The sequence below is a fragment of the Bos grunniens genome, chromosome 12 (genome assembly GCF_055505025.1).
Source record: "Bos grunniens cultivar Pamir isolate PY7600 chromosome 12, Bosgru_T2T1.0, whole genome shotgun sequence".
Taxonomy (NCBI): Eukaryota; Metazoa; Chordata; class Mammalia; order Artiodactyla; family Bovidae; genus Bos; species Bos grunniens.
Genome location: NC_141176.1, coordinates 31,944,201 through 31,957,337, shown reverse-complemented (window position 1 = coordinate 31,957,337; position 13,137 = coordinate 31,944,201). Strand labels below are relative to the sequence as shown.

The following is a 13,137-nucleotide window of genomic DNA, read 5'->3' as shown; positions in this document are numbered from 1 at the left end:
TTTCACTTTCATGCACTGGAGAAGGAAATGGCAACCCACTCTAGTGTTCTTGCCTGGAGAATCCCAGGGACGGAGAGCCTGGTGGGCTGCCGTCTATGGGGTCACACAGAGTCGGACACGACTGAAGTGACTTAGCAGCAGCAGCAGCACAAGCTCAATACTACTCGGTACAGAAATACCAGTTTCTTTTAGCATTTTATACAAGTTGCAAGCTATTTTTCCAATGGATAAAGCGTTATATGGTTTGAAAATATGATTTATAATGGACAAATTATAAGAAAAATTTACTTATTTATTTAAAAATATTTACTTATTCGGCTGCACTGGGTCTTAGTTGCGGCACATGGGATCTTAGTTACAAAGGATCTAGTTTCCCTGACCAGGGATCAAACCTGGGCCCCCTGTATTGGGAGCCTGGCATCTTAGCCACTGGACCACCAGAGGAGTCCTTAGAAGAAAATTTTAAAATAAGATACAACTTATATCATGTGAGTAACTTTATTCAAAATTATCTGATTTCTAGAGGACCTATTTTTCTAGAGTATATTTTTAAGTTATACATTAGCAAATATCAACTTTGTAGTTAAAAAGAGGAAGTATTTCAAACTCAAGAATTTGAGTCGTAGCATCTATTTGAAATGATCATATTACATAAGGTACACCAAAAGAAATTCTCAAGGCTGTCTGCTTCCCTTTGTTCTAGAATTAGTTTCCATTTGTCACAGCTTTTTGAGCTCTGAACCCACACTTTGCCTCTATTTGCTCTTGGAGGACCATAGGATTAAGATATTTGAAACATGCTCTTAAAGTCCATTCTCTGGATTCTTCTGTGTGACCCAGGAACACTGCTGAGGATTGTCGTCAGGCTCTGTCAATTTGGAATTTATTCATACTCCTTCCTTCCTTCCCTTCCACTAAGCATTAGTGATTCACTACTTCAATGCGTTTGAACCTCACGGAACAGAATGGAAGGGACAATGTGTAAATCAGTCTAATTTCCAGCACTTGCTTTATAAAAAAAAAAAAATCTATATATGGAACAGTGATTTTAATCTCGGGATGTTTCTAATACAGTTTCCTTTAAAGTGTTTCAGAGAGAAATAAAAGGAGATATGTAAAGGTCAGGGAAGAATCTAAAATTATCCTAGGGTGGCACATCTGAGCCAACTGATGGGAAAATAGAATGTGATAATTAGACAAAGCTGGGGAGTGTGCAGGGGGTGGAGCCCACACTGTGATTCTGAGATGAGGCATTCGGGCTTCCGTCATGGATGTGTCTCATATGGCACACACATTTCTCAATGAAATCTCAAAATGATTTCAATGGAAATGTTGCTAAGACAAGTTGTCACAATCCTCCAGCCTCAGAGAATCAATGCTGTAAAACGCATTTCCTGTCTGTTGTTCCCTAACACCAGGTTCCTTCTACTTCCTGCTCCAACTCTACAAACCAACAGTCTGGCAACTCTGGGGAAACAATACCAAAGCTCCTCGTGTGCCATTAGCAACTCCAATTGATGACTCACTTTTCATAAATCTGGGCCAAAACTCGGCCATAAGGAAACTGAATTTTATTGTCTTGTGCACCCTTCCTTGGGTTAAACAAAACAAAAAACACAACAGAAAGGGGAAAAAAGCAAGTCCTTGAAATCCGGCAGGTGCTCGAATAGGACCTCATTCACTGATGGCTCAAGTGGGGTCCTGGACATGCTGACTACATGACTGTGGGGAAACGTATTGGTATGTTCTAAGCTGGGACTTTCATTTGCTTTCTTAACATGTACAGAAAAGAAAGGCAGTTTTAATTGTAAAAGAAAGACTGCAAAGAATTCTGAGACAGCAAAACTTCCATCTGTCATCTGAAAGGTTGATGTTTTTCACAGACACACAAGGATACATCAATAGATGCTAAAAGCCAAATTAGGAAATTCTTCTAAAGGTAAGATGTGAAATTAATAACTCCCTTAAAATCTAATGTGTTACTGTTACTAATAGGATGTGTGTGGGTTTTGTGTGTGTGTATACTTTGTTAAGAAGGAGTATAAAATTTGTTTTCAATGCAAACTGTTTTAACAAATAGTCTTCATCTGGGCTTCCCAGGTGGCGCTAGTGGTAAAGAACCCACCTGACAATGCAGGAGACGTGAGAGACACGGGTTCAATCCCTGGGTCAGGAAGACCCCCTAGAGGAGGGCATGGTAACCCACTCCAGTATTCTTGTCTGGAGAATCCCATGGACAGAGGGGCCTGGTGGGCTACAGTCCACGGGGTTGCACAGAGTTGGACACGACTGAGCAACTTAGCAGCAGCAGCAGGCTTCATTTGCTGTTGTTGTTTAGTTGCTAAGTCATGTTCGGCCATTTCCTCCTCTGGGGATCTTCCTGACCCAGGGATTGAACCAGGATCTCCTGCAATGGCAGGTGGGTTCCTTACTGATGAGCCACCTGAGAAGCCCAATAGTCTTGATAGCATATGTTCAGTATCTGGGGGATTGCACTAGGGCACATATGACAATCGTTTTGATAATGGCCAAATGAGATAGGCCAGATGTTAGGAGCTCTGTTTTTTCCTGGTGGGGAGAACTCAGGTTCAGAGAGGTGAACTGATTTGCAGTTGGTTATATATAATAGAAAGAGCAGAGCTTAACCATGAATCCTGCCCCCAGGTTGGATGACTCCAGAGCTAACTGTGTCTGGTGGTCTCTATTTAAAGCCTCAGTATAACTATACTCGCTTGGACTGCAAGGAGATGAAACCAGTCAATCCTAAAGGAAATCAGTCCTGAATATTCATTGGAAGGTCTGCTGCTGAAGCTGAAACTCCAATACTTTGGCCACCGGATGCAAAGAGCTGTCTCACTGGAAAAGACCCTGATGAAAGATTGAAGGCAGGAGGAGAAGGGGGTGACAGAGGATAAGATGGTTCGATGGCATCACCGACTTGATGGACATGAGTTTGAGCAAGCTACGGGAGCTGGTGATGGACAGAGAAGCCTGGCGTGCTGCAGTCCATGGGGCCGCAAAGAGTCAGACACAACTGTGCAACTGAACTGAACTGATAACTACAGAATTATAAGACAATGCATTTGTTTAGAGCACACATGGAAGAAATCAGGGAAGACTATCTCACCCAGATTTTGCTCCTCCACCTCCATCCTTTTTCACAGGCATTCTGTATGGAGGCAGGTGGATACTTCATGGTTTCAGCCTAATCAGAAACCTGACCTGGCTTTTTCATTTTCTATCACATGTATTTTGTGGATAGAACACCAAAACCAGACTAGAAGTTCCTTTGAAATTAAGATCGTAATTCGTGCTTTAATAACCAGTGGTTCACAGTACAAGCACCTGATAGGGTCAAGAAGAGGCAAAATGATTCAACACCCTCAATGGCATCTTGGAATTTTCTAGTACTTTGTGACAACTAACTTGCTTTCCATTCTGAGGCAATTTCCTGTTTAAAAAAAGTAGTGTCACTTGAGTTAAATTTTCCAGTTCAAAGAATTTCCTTTCTTCTAAGTATTTCATTAAATGGCTCTGTCATCAATCGCTACACATCATGGAATGTTTTAAACTATAGTTCATTTGTATTCAAGAAAAAGACGTGTAAACCACCTACAGCTACTGCAGTGGTTAGAACAACTCTTCCTGAGTCCTTGACAAGTGACTGCAGATGTTATTGTGCAAGCCATCAGCATCTTAACAAATTTCTGTATTGGTTTAATTGTCAGAGCCCTGGGTCTTGGCAAAGGAAGACTTCGGTTTGAGTTTCTCATAAGCTACTATTATGCTGCGACTTTGAGTTAATCATCGTATCGCCTCAGTTTTTCTTATCTTCAAAATGGAGATAACCACTTGGACCTGCCAAAGAGTGATGTTGACATGAGCGTATGTCAAAAAGTTTTCCATAATGAAGAATTCAGACGTTATTTGTTATTTTGAAGTCCTGCAGGGACGATGATGCCATCTACTTTGCTGCTTTGAAATGCAAAGAATATAGCTGGACAGACAGCAGTAGCATGTGAGCAGATGACATCCGTGTTAACAGACACTCTGAATATGCATGTAGGAGTAGATATTCCAGCAAAGGGTGATGTGATATGTTTTCCTCTCTTTGTAAAGCATCACTACCTCTGTGCCCAAGAATAGTGGATTTTTAAGTGTATTGTTCACTAATTCAGGAGAAAAAAGTCACCAGGCTTGAGATGCACTGAGTTTTGCCTAGTTCACGAGGTGTCAGCTAGTTCTCAGGCTAACGGAGTTTAGAAGAATGAAGAACGCATGTGCAAGAGCAGAAAAGATGGTTTATAGAGCCTGACTGGGTTAGAGAAACTTCTTTTTTAATGGAAGTATATTGACAAAATACTAGCTCCATGTGTATGACGTAACAATTCAATATCTGTATATATTGCAAAATCATCACTACATTAAGTCTAGTTAACATCTATCAAATGCACAGGTAAAAAGTTGTTTTTCTTGAGCTGAGAAATTTTGAGAGGTATTCTCTCAGCAACTTTTAAGTATACAATTCAGTAGTATTAACTACTGTCACAGTGCTATCTGTACGTGATAGCCCAGTGGCTATTTATTTATTTTACAAATTGGTGGTTGCCAGAGGCAGGAGGTAGGGTGTGGGCAAATGGATAAAAGGAATCAAAAGGTACACAATTCCGATTTATGAGCTTTTTTTTTTTATTTGTTCACATGTGAGATTATATGGTATTTGTCTTTCTCTTACTTACTTCATCTAGCATATGCCCTCAAAGTCTGGCCATGTTGTCACAAATGGCAAGATTTCATTCTTCTTTTTATGACCAAGTCATATCCCACTGTGTATGTGTACTGCATTATCTTTATCCATTCATCTGTCGATGGACATTTAGGTTGCTTCAGTGTCTTAGCTACTGTAAATAACGCTGTAGTGAATGTGTGGCTACACATATCTTTTGAGTTAGTGTTTTTGTCTTCTTTAGACAAGTACCCAGAACCGGAATTGCTAGATCATAGGGTAGTTATATTTTTAATTTTTTAAGGAACCCCAAGACTGCTTTCCATAGCGGCTGTACCAATTGTAGTCCCACCAGCAATGCATAAGGGGTTCTGAACAGCCTCACCAACATTTTTTATTTCTTGTTTTTTTTTATTCTATGTGTGATTTTATTTATTTTTTATTGGCGTATAATTGCTTTACAGTTTCATATATTTCTAATCTTTTGACAACAGCCTTTCTGACAGGTGTGAGGTGATAAATATCTCACAGTGGTTTTGACTTGCATTTCTTAGGTCAGGATATCTGATTGACTGTGGGTTTGTATATCCCAACTGAGGCTTAGCTAGTGCAGAAATGGAGGGGAAAAACAAGATATTTTGTGAAAGGGAAACATTCCATCTTAGCCTAAGTTTGGTACTGGCTTTTGCTTACTGACATCCCACTCCAGTTATGTCAGAGACTCTCCATGTTGGTTAAGCTAGCATCTCTCCGGGAACTTTTGTGCATCCTGGGCTCCATGCTGAAGATTCACATGGAATAGTAATTGGTGGAGCAGGATAATATATACTATGTATATTATATAGTGTAATAATAGACTACTATGCACCCAGGGTCCAGAACCATGGATGGGGGCCAGTCTCCTGTTCAAGAGGCATCAGGACAAGGACTTGTTCCCTTGGGACTGGTGGTCGTTTGGGCGGATGCAGCAGTTTGAGTCACCTCAGTGCATCTCTCCATGAAGACATATGCCTTTCTTCTCTCAGAAGTTTTGCGTGAGCATTTGAATTCCTTCTGACTCTAATAAACCCATAACTAGGAAATGAGTGTGAGCTTTTAGAATAAATATCCCCACGCTTATTCTGATAAACAGTACCTTATTCTTTCCTTCTATGATTGCCGTGCGCTGAGTGAGGCTCTCAATTCTGTTTCCTACAGTGCTGTCAGGATCCAGGATAAAGGCCTCTTCATTAGTGGAGCAAGAGTTATACCTGTTTTTAAAAAAAAAGGAAGTCATCACTATATTGCTTTGCAACCTGGTCCAGCCCATGGTGGCTGGTGATGTGAAAACCATTAAGCCCTCAGATAATAAAATCACACATTTTCTTACTTTCCTTAGATTCCACCCCCCATCCCCACCAGCATCCATCCTCAAAACTTAAAATAGCAGATAGATTTTGCCTTATCTCTAAAAAAAAAAAAAAGACCACCAATGTGTCTTCATACATACTTCCTGTTCTAAATGTTAAATACTAAATAAAAATGCGTAAGTTCAACAATCTAATATCTAGATTTTAATTAGTTCCTAGTGGAGAAAACTTGCAAACACAGGAGAAAAAAGTTATGTTAATGAATGGAAACCTTAAGGAAATAACAGTATTTCACATCTATAAAAGGCTGGCATTTAATGAGAATATTCTGTTACACAGCTAATTTTTTCCAGGGCTAATTAAGTGTATATGGAAACACACATCATGGAGCAGTTATTAATTTCAGTCTATGTCTTTTCAAGTTTGGGAGTATCATGGCAAGTTCTTGAACCTCTCAGGCCTCAAGTGTTTAATTATAAAATACGTGTGTTAAAGATTTTTAAGATCTTTTTGGCTTCTAAAAGTGCATGAAATCTCTCTCTTAATACTTAAACTAGCTGGTGGAGTATATGCTCAATCTCTCAGTCGTGTCCCACTCTTTGCGACCCTGTGGACTGTAGCCCACCAGGCTCCTTGTCCATGGGATTGTCCAGGCAATAATATTGGAGTGAGTTGCCATTTCCTTCTCCAGGGGATCTTCCTGACCCAGGGATCCAACCCACATCTCGAGTCTTCTGCATTGGCAGGCGGATTCTTTCCCACTGTGCCACATGGGAAGCCCAGCTAGTAGAGTACCAGGTAGTTTGATGAGATTCCAACCTTCACCTGAAAGTAAGCATGTTCTTTCAAACACCTTATTATCAGTAGGCTTCTATCAGTTTACTATCCAAATCATCAGTGTAAATATCTACTAATTATTCATTATGTTTCTTTGTCTCTATTTCATGATCTCTGTGATGTCTCTTCTACTAATTTAAGGTTTTGTTTGTTTTTCTTTCTCTAGTTGCTTTAAGAGTAAGGTTAGGTTGTTTGCGATTTTTCTTGTTTTCCTGAGCTAAGATTGTATTGCTATAAACTCTCCTCTTAGAGCTGCTTTTGCTCCATCCCACTGCTTTTGGACCATGGTGTTTTCGTTGTCACTTGGATCATTTAGTATGTTTCATGTATTGTAGGTTCTCCATGAATAAAAAAATCCAAACAACCAAAAAAGACCCTTATGTCCACTCTGACCCAGGCAGTGCAGCAGCGTTTCAACCTGCCTGTCCCCAAGCCAACACCCACAGAGTCGCTGCCAGACCAGACCCCTGAGCACTTTGGGTTTTAGTGGGATCTTCGTTGCTTCAAAAGCTTCAACAGCTGTACTGCAGAAAGCCCAGGTTTCTATAATTGACAACCAAGGCCACCCAAAGTCCACTCCCTACCTGCCTTTCTGACCTTACCCCTGCAGACCCCCTCCTCCCGGGCAAACCACGGTTTGGTTCAGCTCCTTCAAAGAACACCTGAGTCCTCTACTTGCCCTAACTTCCCCTAGCTCTACGACCGTTTTCTCCTACTGAAAAATAAGAATACAATTATATCTGCCCCATTAATCTCATGGGATCATACAAACGTTAAATGACTTAAATTACTTGGGGAGGTTTTGTCAATGAAAGCCACCTAGAAAACCTGGGAACTAATCTTCCTGTCTCGGGGTGTACACGCCTGACTCCTTCATCTTCACTCACCAGTTACCAGGGCCTCGACGCCCCCTCACCACCCACAACCCGATCTCCTCCAAGCGGCTGTTTCTGACCTCCATGGGCACTCGCGACCAGAACCCCTGGGTGAGCCTGAGGATGGACCACCTTACTTTGTGCTGTGACTTCTATCTGCACGTCCTGCCCAGAGCCCAGCATGGCACTGCCCCGTCTGATGAGTGTAGGTGCTAAGTGGACACTGCAGGTGACCTGCTTTCTACCACTTATGACAAAATGAACACCATCTCCTTTATAGTAGCCTTTTGAGATTTAAATATGGATTTTATTGGGGACATGATGCAAATATACAAAGAGGTATTTTCTGTGCCTCAAAATAAATAAATAATCTGTCGGCTCCTGAGGTGTGTTTCTCTGCCAGCCTGGGGAGCTTAGGAGTCGAGTGTGGGTAGGAACTGGCATGCGTGCCTGCAGCCCCCGCGCCACCTCGGCTGCTTCCTGGTGGCCTTATGAATTGAAGCTGTTCATTTCTTCATCCCTCTCCTGAATGCAGTCTTTCCTCCTATCTCCCAGCCTAATGAGTGAGGCAAGGAAGTGGTTATTGTTATGATTACTTGCACTGTGAACTTTCCAGGGAAACATGTCATATTCCTTCCTTCTGGCTTCGAATCTGTGGTGAGCACACTCTGTTCATGGATTGGGCAGATTCAGGAGATTCTCAAACCAGGAGGGAGTGTAAAGCCCCATTTCCAGAAAGAATGAATGGTTGGTTTTAAGTCATTGCTGCCCTTGGCTACTTATGTGAGAAGAAAGAGGATGAAACCAGTGAGAGAAAGGGTGAGAGAGAAGGAATTGTGATGAAAAAGTTCTGTAATTATTTCTCTCTGGTGCTGGAGCTGAGAAAGAACTCTAGTATGTGAAACTGGTGCGTTTTCCAGGGTGGTCTCCCCTCCTGGGGGGCATGCTGCCCCTTAATGTTCTCTCCCCCGCCCATCCCCAAAAGCACCCATCACTTTCCAAGTGTGCATTCAGTGCTTCGGGCAGCTGCAAGGGACACGGACCACCTCGGTGTGATTGCCCTGTCTCCATAGTTACACCAGGGCCACGCATGTAACTGGCACCCCACAAGCCTCTGTAAACATTTGGCATGAGGCACTGATGTGTGGCTTGTAGTAAGAGTTCTTGTTGGTTTTAAGTGTTTATTATCTCCAATCATATAGATGAGTAGAGCCATAGTGTCAATATAATAACCCCCCATACACCCATCACCCACACTTAATGATTATCCAAGTTTGCCACAGTTGTCTCATTTGTCCCCTTATTTCTTTTTATTTTTCCTTTTGAGAGATATTGTAGAGTGAATCCCAGACAGCATGTCATGTGAGCCCCACACTTTTTAGTGCCTGTCTAAAAATTATGCACCTTTCCCAATATAACAACAACACGGTGATCCTGTCTAATAGAATTAGTAATTCCATGGTGTTGTTTGTACCAGGCCCAAGTATCAGATTTCTCCAAATGTTTTTCAAATGACTGTTTTTTATAGTTAGAGTATAAGATTTAAAATAAAAAAGAATTCATAAGGACTGACTATTCCTTAAGGAACTTCTGCGATTTTAAAATATGTTTTGTTTTGGAGTATAGCTGATTAACAATGTTGTGACCATTTCAGGTGGATAGGGAAGGGACTCAGTCACACCCATTCTCCCCTAAACTCCACTCCCATCCAGGCTCCCACATAACATTGAGCAGAATTCCATGTGCTATACACTAGGTCCTTGCTGCTTATCCATTTTAAATATAGCTGTGTGTACATGCCCATCCCAAACTCCCTAATTATCCCTTCCCTCATCCTTCCCCCCAGCAATCATAAGTTTGTTCTCTAAGTCTGTGACTCTGTATCTGTTTTGTAAATACATTCATTTGTATCATTTCTGTGATTTTTGACTAACTGTTCCTTATTATCAGGTAAAATAAGTGAACATTTTAACTTATTGACTAGCGGAGGAAACTGAAAATTTTATACCTTCTCCTTTACTTGACATATGCTAATGATAAAGTTTCAAAGCCATGTATCATTTTGCCCTATTTTTTATAACATGTTTACCTTGAACTGGAGAAGGCAGTGGCACCCCACTCCAGTACTCTTGCCTGGAAAATCCCATGGACGGAGGAGCCTAGTAGGCTGCAGTCCCTGGAGTCGCTAAGAGGTGGACACGACTAAGCGACTTCACTTTGACTTTTCACTTTCATGCATTGGAGAAGGAAATGGCAACCCCCTCCGGTATTCTTGCCTGGAGAATCCCAGGGATGGGGGAGCCTGGTGGGCTGCTGTCTATGGGGTCGCACAGAGTCGGACACGACTGAAGCGACTTAGCAGCAGCAGCTACCTTGAACTACTGTTTGCTCTCAGATCTTTCACAAACACAGGGTACATATACGGGTTTATATAATGTGTGTGTGTATGTAACATGGATATGGGGGGTTGTCATATGTATGCCTGTATTAGACACGTGTGTATGTACTTGATGCTGTGACATTGAAGAGCTGAAGTTTTCTTGCATCTGAGAGAGAAACCTATGATTTCATTCTTTTCTCCTCAAAGAAGTAAAAAAGATAAAGGAGGCCTTAGAGGTCTTAATTTCATACTCTCAGTCGATCGTCGGGAAATGTAAAGAAATACATTAGGGTAAAGCAAGAGGAGGCATTTCCCCAAGGGAAGCACAATTGGCCTCAGGGGCTCACTGGGGCTGCCTGGCTCCTCCCCACCCACCCACCCTCCCTCCACCCCACCCACCCCACTCCTCTAGGACAGTGCCCGTCAGCACAGCCCTGGCATGGAAATGACAGGCTAGACTTGCTGCAAGGTCTCCAGATGAAAAAAGGGCAGATTCTGTGGCTATTTTCCATACTGGGGACTGTGATTTTTTTCCTCTTTGTCACTGGAACCTTAAAAATAGAATGTCTTTCTGAGGCTGACTGTGTAACACAGCACTTGAAACGAGAGGTCGGGGGGAGGGGGGGGTCTGCCTGAGCCTTAAGAATACATCAAGCTCTTAAGGAAGTAGATTGTGCCATGTTTGAAGATGCAAAGATAATTGCTGTGCTGGGAACCGTCTTGAGGGGGGAGGAAGCCGAACAACAAGAGGAAAGCGGCGTTCGCTCCTGATTTCGCACAGGAAGCCCTCCGCACCTCCTGCCAAAGGGAGATAAGAAAGCTCCCAGGCACATTCTGGACAAGGCCACCGTTATCAGCTCCAGCTCCACGCTGTCCTCCCCGAGCCCCAAGCCCCTTGTCCCTTTCCTAATGAGCTTCAGGACTCCGACCTCTATTTGCATACAGCATGCCAAGTACAATAGCGTGGAGGTATTTATAACCATCCACAGGAAAAAAAAAATTTCCGGGGTAAGAGTGTACTCCATGTCGATTGCCCTGGAGCTGAAACAAATTAGTTTTGGACTAGAGACTGATGTAAATAAATTAAAAGAAAGCAGCCAATTATGGATCCAACACATGGAGCAGGGACCTTCCATGGGGCACGTCTGTCTCTTTGCCTCCCAAGGAGGAGAGGCCTGTAGGGCTCTCTGGTCTGGTCCAAGTGAGCAGGCGGCTTTGCTTGACGCAGAGTAGGGAAACACCACCTACACCTACGCAGATGACCTTACTGACCTACATGCTCTGGGTTTGTTCCTGTGGTGCTGACAGATTCTTCCTGCACACTCAGAAGCATTTGGCTCCTTTGTGACCAAAGACAGAAGCCACCTTTCTCACAGAGAAAGGCAAAGCCAATGCTGGGATCCAACCTGCAACACTGGCAATTTTGACTGCTGGTCCCTACAGGCACACTATGGGCTGTTATAATTACCATAGATCCTATGCAGTATCATAGTCTACTCTAATAAGGATTATATTTTCTACATGCTAAGTAATTTCTACTGTGCTAAGTGATTCATATACACTATTGCACTGATCTCCACAACATCCTGAAAAGTAGGAACTCTTATCCCCCCGTTGAATGGATGAAGAAATTGAGGATTAAAGAGGTTAAGTAAATTACCCACTAAATTACCTACTAAAGAGCTAGTAGGGCTTCCCAGGTGGCGCTAGTGGTAAAGAATCAGCCTGCCAATGCAGGAGACATAAGATTCAGGTTCTATCCCTGGGCTGGGAAGATCCCCTGGAGAAGGGCATGGCAACCCACTCCAGTATTCTTGCCTGGAGAATCCCATGGACGGAGGAGCCTGGTGGGTACAGTCCATAGGGTCGCAAAGAGTCAGACAAGACTGAAGCAACTTAGCATGCATGCACAAAGAGCTGGTAAGCGGCAGAGGCGGACTTTGTAATCGGTTCTTACTCCAGAATCAATGCATTTAACCTGTGTGCTACATGTAACATGTCCATGTTCTATCATCATCTAAAAAGAAACTGTTATACTTTAGTGTTTCTTTGTATCCCGGGAGGAAAAGACTTCTCAAATAATCACTACACATACACCATTACTGTGTTGGGGACTGGATGTCTTTTTTTTTTTTTTCAGCCCTTTTGGTATTAATAACTCAGTCAACTGCTTTTCCCAAGATTTGACAAACAGCTCTCGTGATACACAACCGAAATGTACTGCGTGCCCACCGTGCACGTGGTCTGCAATGACAGTCTACATTCCGTTAGGCATCCCCTGATTTCTGCTCTCAGGTCTGTTCACCTTTACAGATCCATCACAGGAAATTCAGTGCAGTGTGTGCGCCTGCTTATGCTTGCCTGTGCTTTCCCTAAGGAGCTGGCTTTGAACAGTCCTGATTGTCAGACTTTCTGCAGTCCTCCTGCCTTTCTCTCCCCTCCCCCGCCACCCCAAATGCAGAGCTGGCTCTTTCTCTAAAGGATGGTTGTTGCAACTGGTGGAATCAGAGGGGAGAGATGAGCTTTAGCCCAATGAGGGTTAGTGTCTGTGTTTTCGACTCTCTGAAGAACCAGGTGAGGTGATTTAGCCCTTTGAGAAACTGCTCGTTTTAGTGCCTGTAATGGTACCTAAGACTCCTATAGTTACCTAAGCAGTCTCATTTTGTAAATGATTTCTAGCAAACTTAATCACCAGCCCAATACTAGAAGGTCTGCTCTACAGCCTGAATCTTTCTTAAGATAGTTGGTTTTCGTTGTTGTCTTTTTAGGATCCCCTTTCATCCTGTGATAAATGACATTAAGCTGACCTTTCTTTTAAAAATCTCTGTTCTGCTAAGTCGGGCTCTTGATTGGGCTGAAGGGAACCAGTTTCTAGTGGGCTGCTGTTATTGCACCAGGTCTGAGGCAGCCCTTGCACACATTTAAGCTGAACTAACTCTAGCGGTCACCAGTGAAGTGGGTGTTACGATC

At 42.8% G+C, this 13,137-nt stretch overlaps 1 protein-coding gene across 5 annotated transcripts in view; it reads right to left on the bottom strand.

Annotated features, from left to right (window-relative positions):
• The window catches only part of FLT1 (fms related receptor tyrosine kinase 1), a 205,688-nt gene that overhangs the window by 99,457 nt on the left and 93,094 nt on the right, over positions 1 to 13,137 (bottom strand). For all 5 annotated transcript variants that reach the window (XM_086329568.1, XM_086329567.1, XM_086329571.1 and 2 more), the window contains one exon: positions 5,862 to 5,976. In XM_086329568.1, coding sequence (XP_086185694.1) covers positions 5,862 to 5,976 — 115 coding nt within the window. The remainder of the gene's footprint in view (positions 1 to 5,861; positions 5,977 to 13,137) is intronic.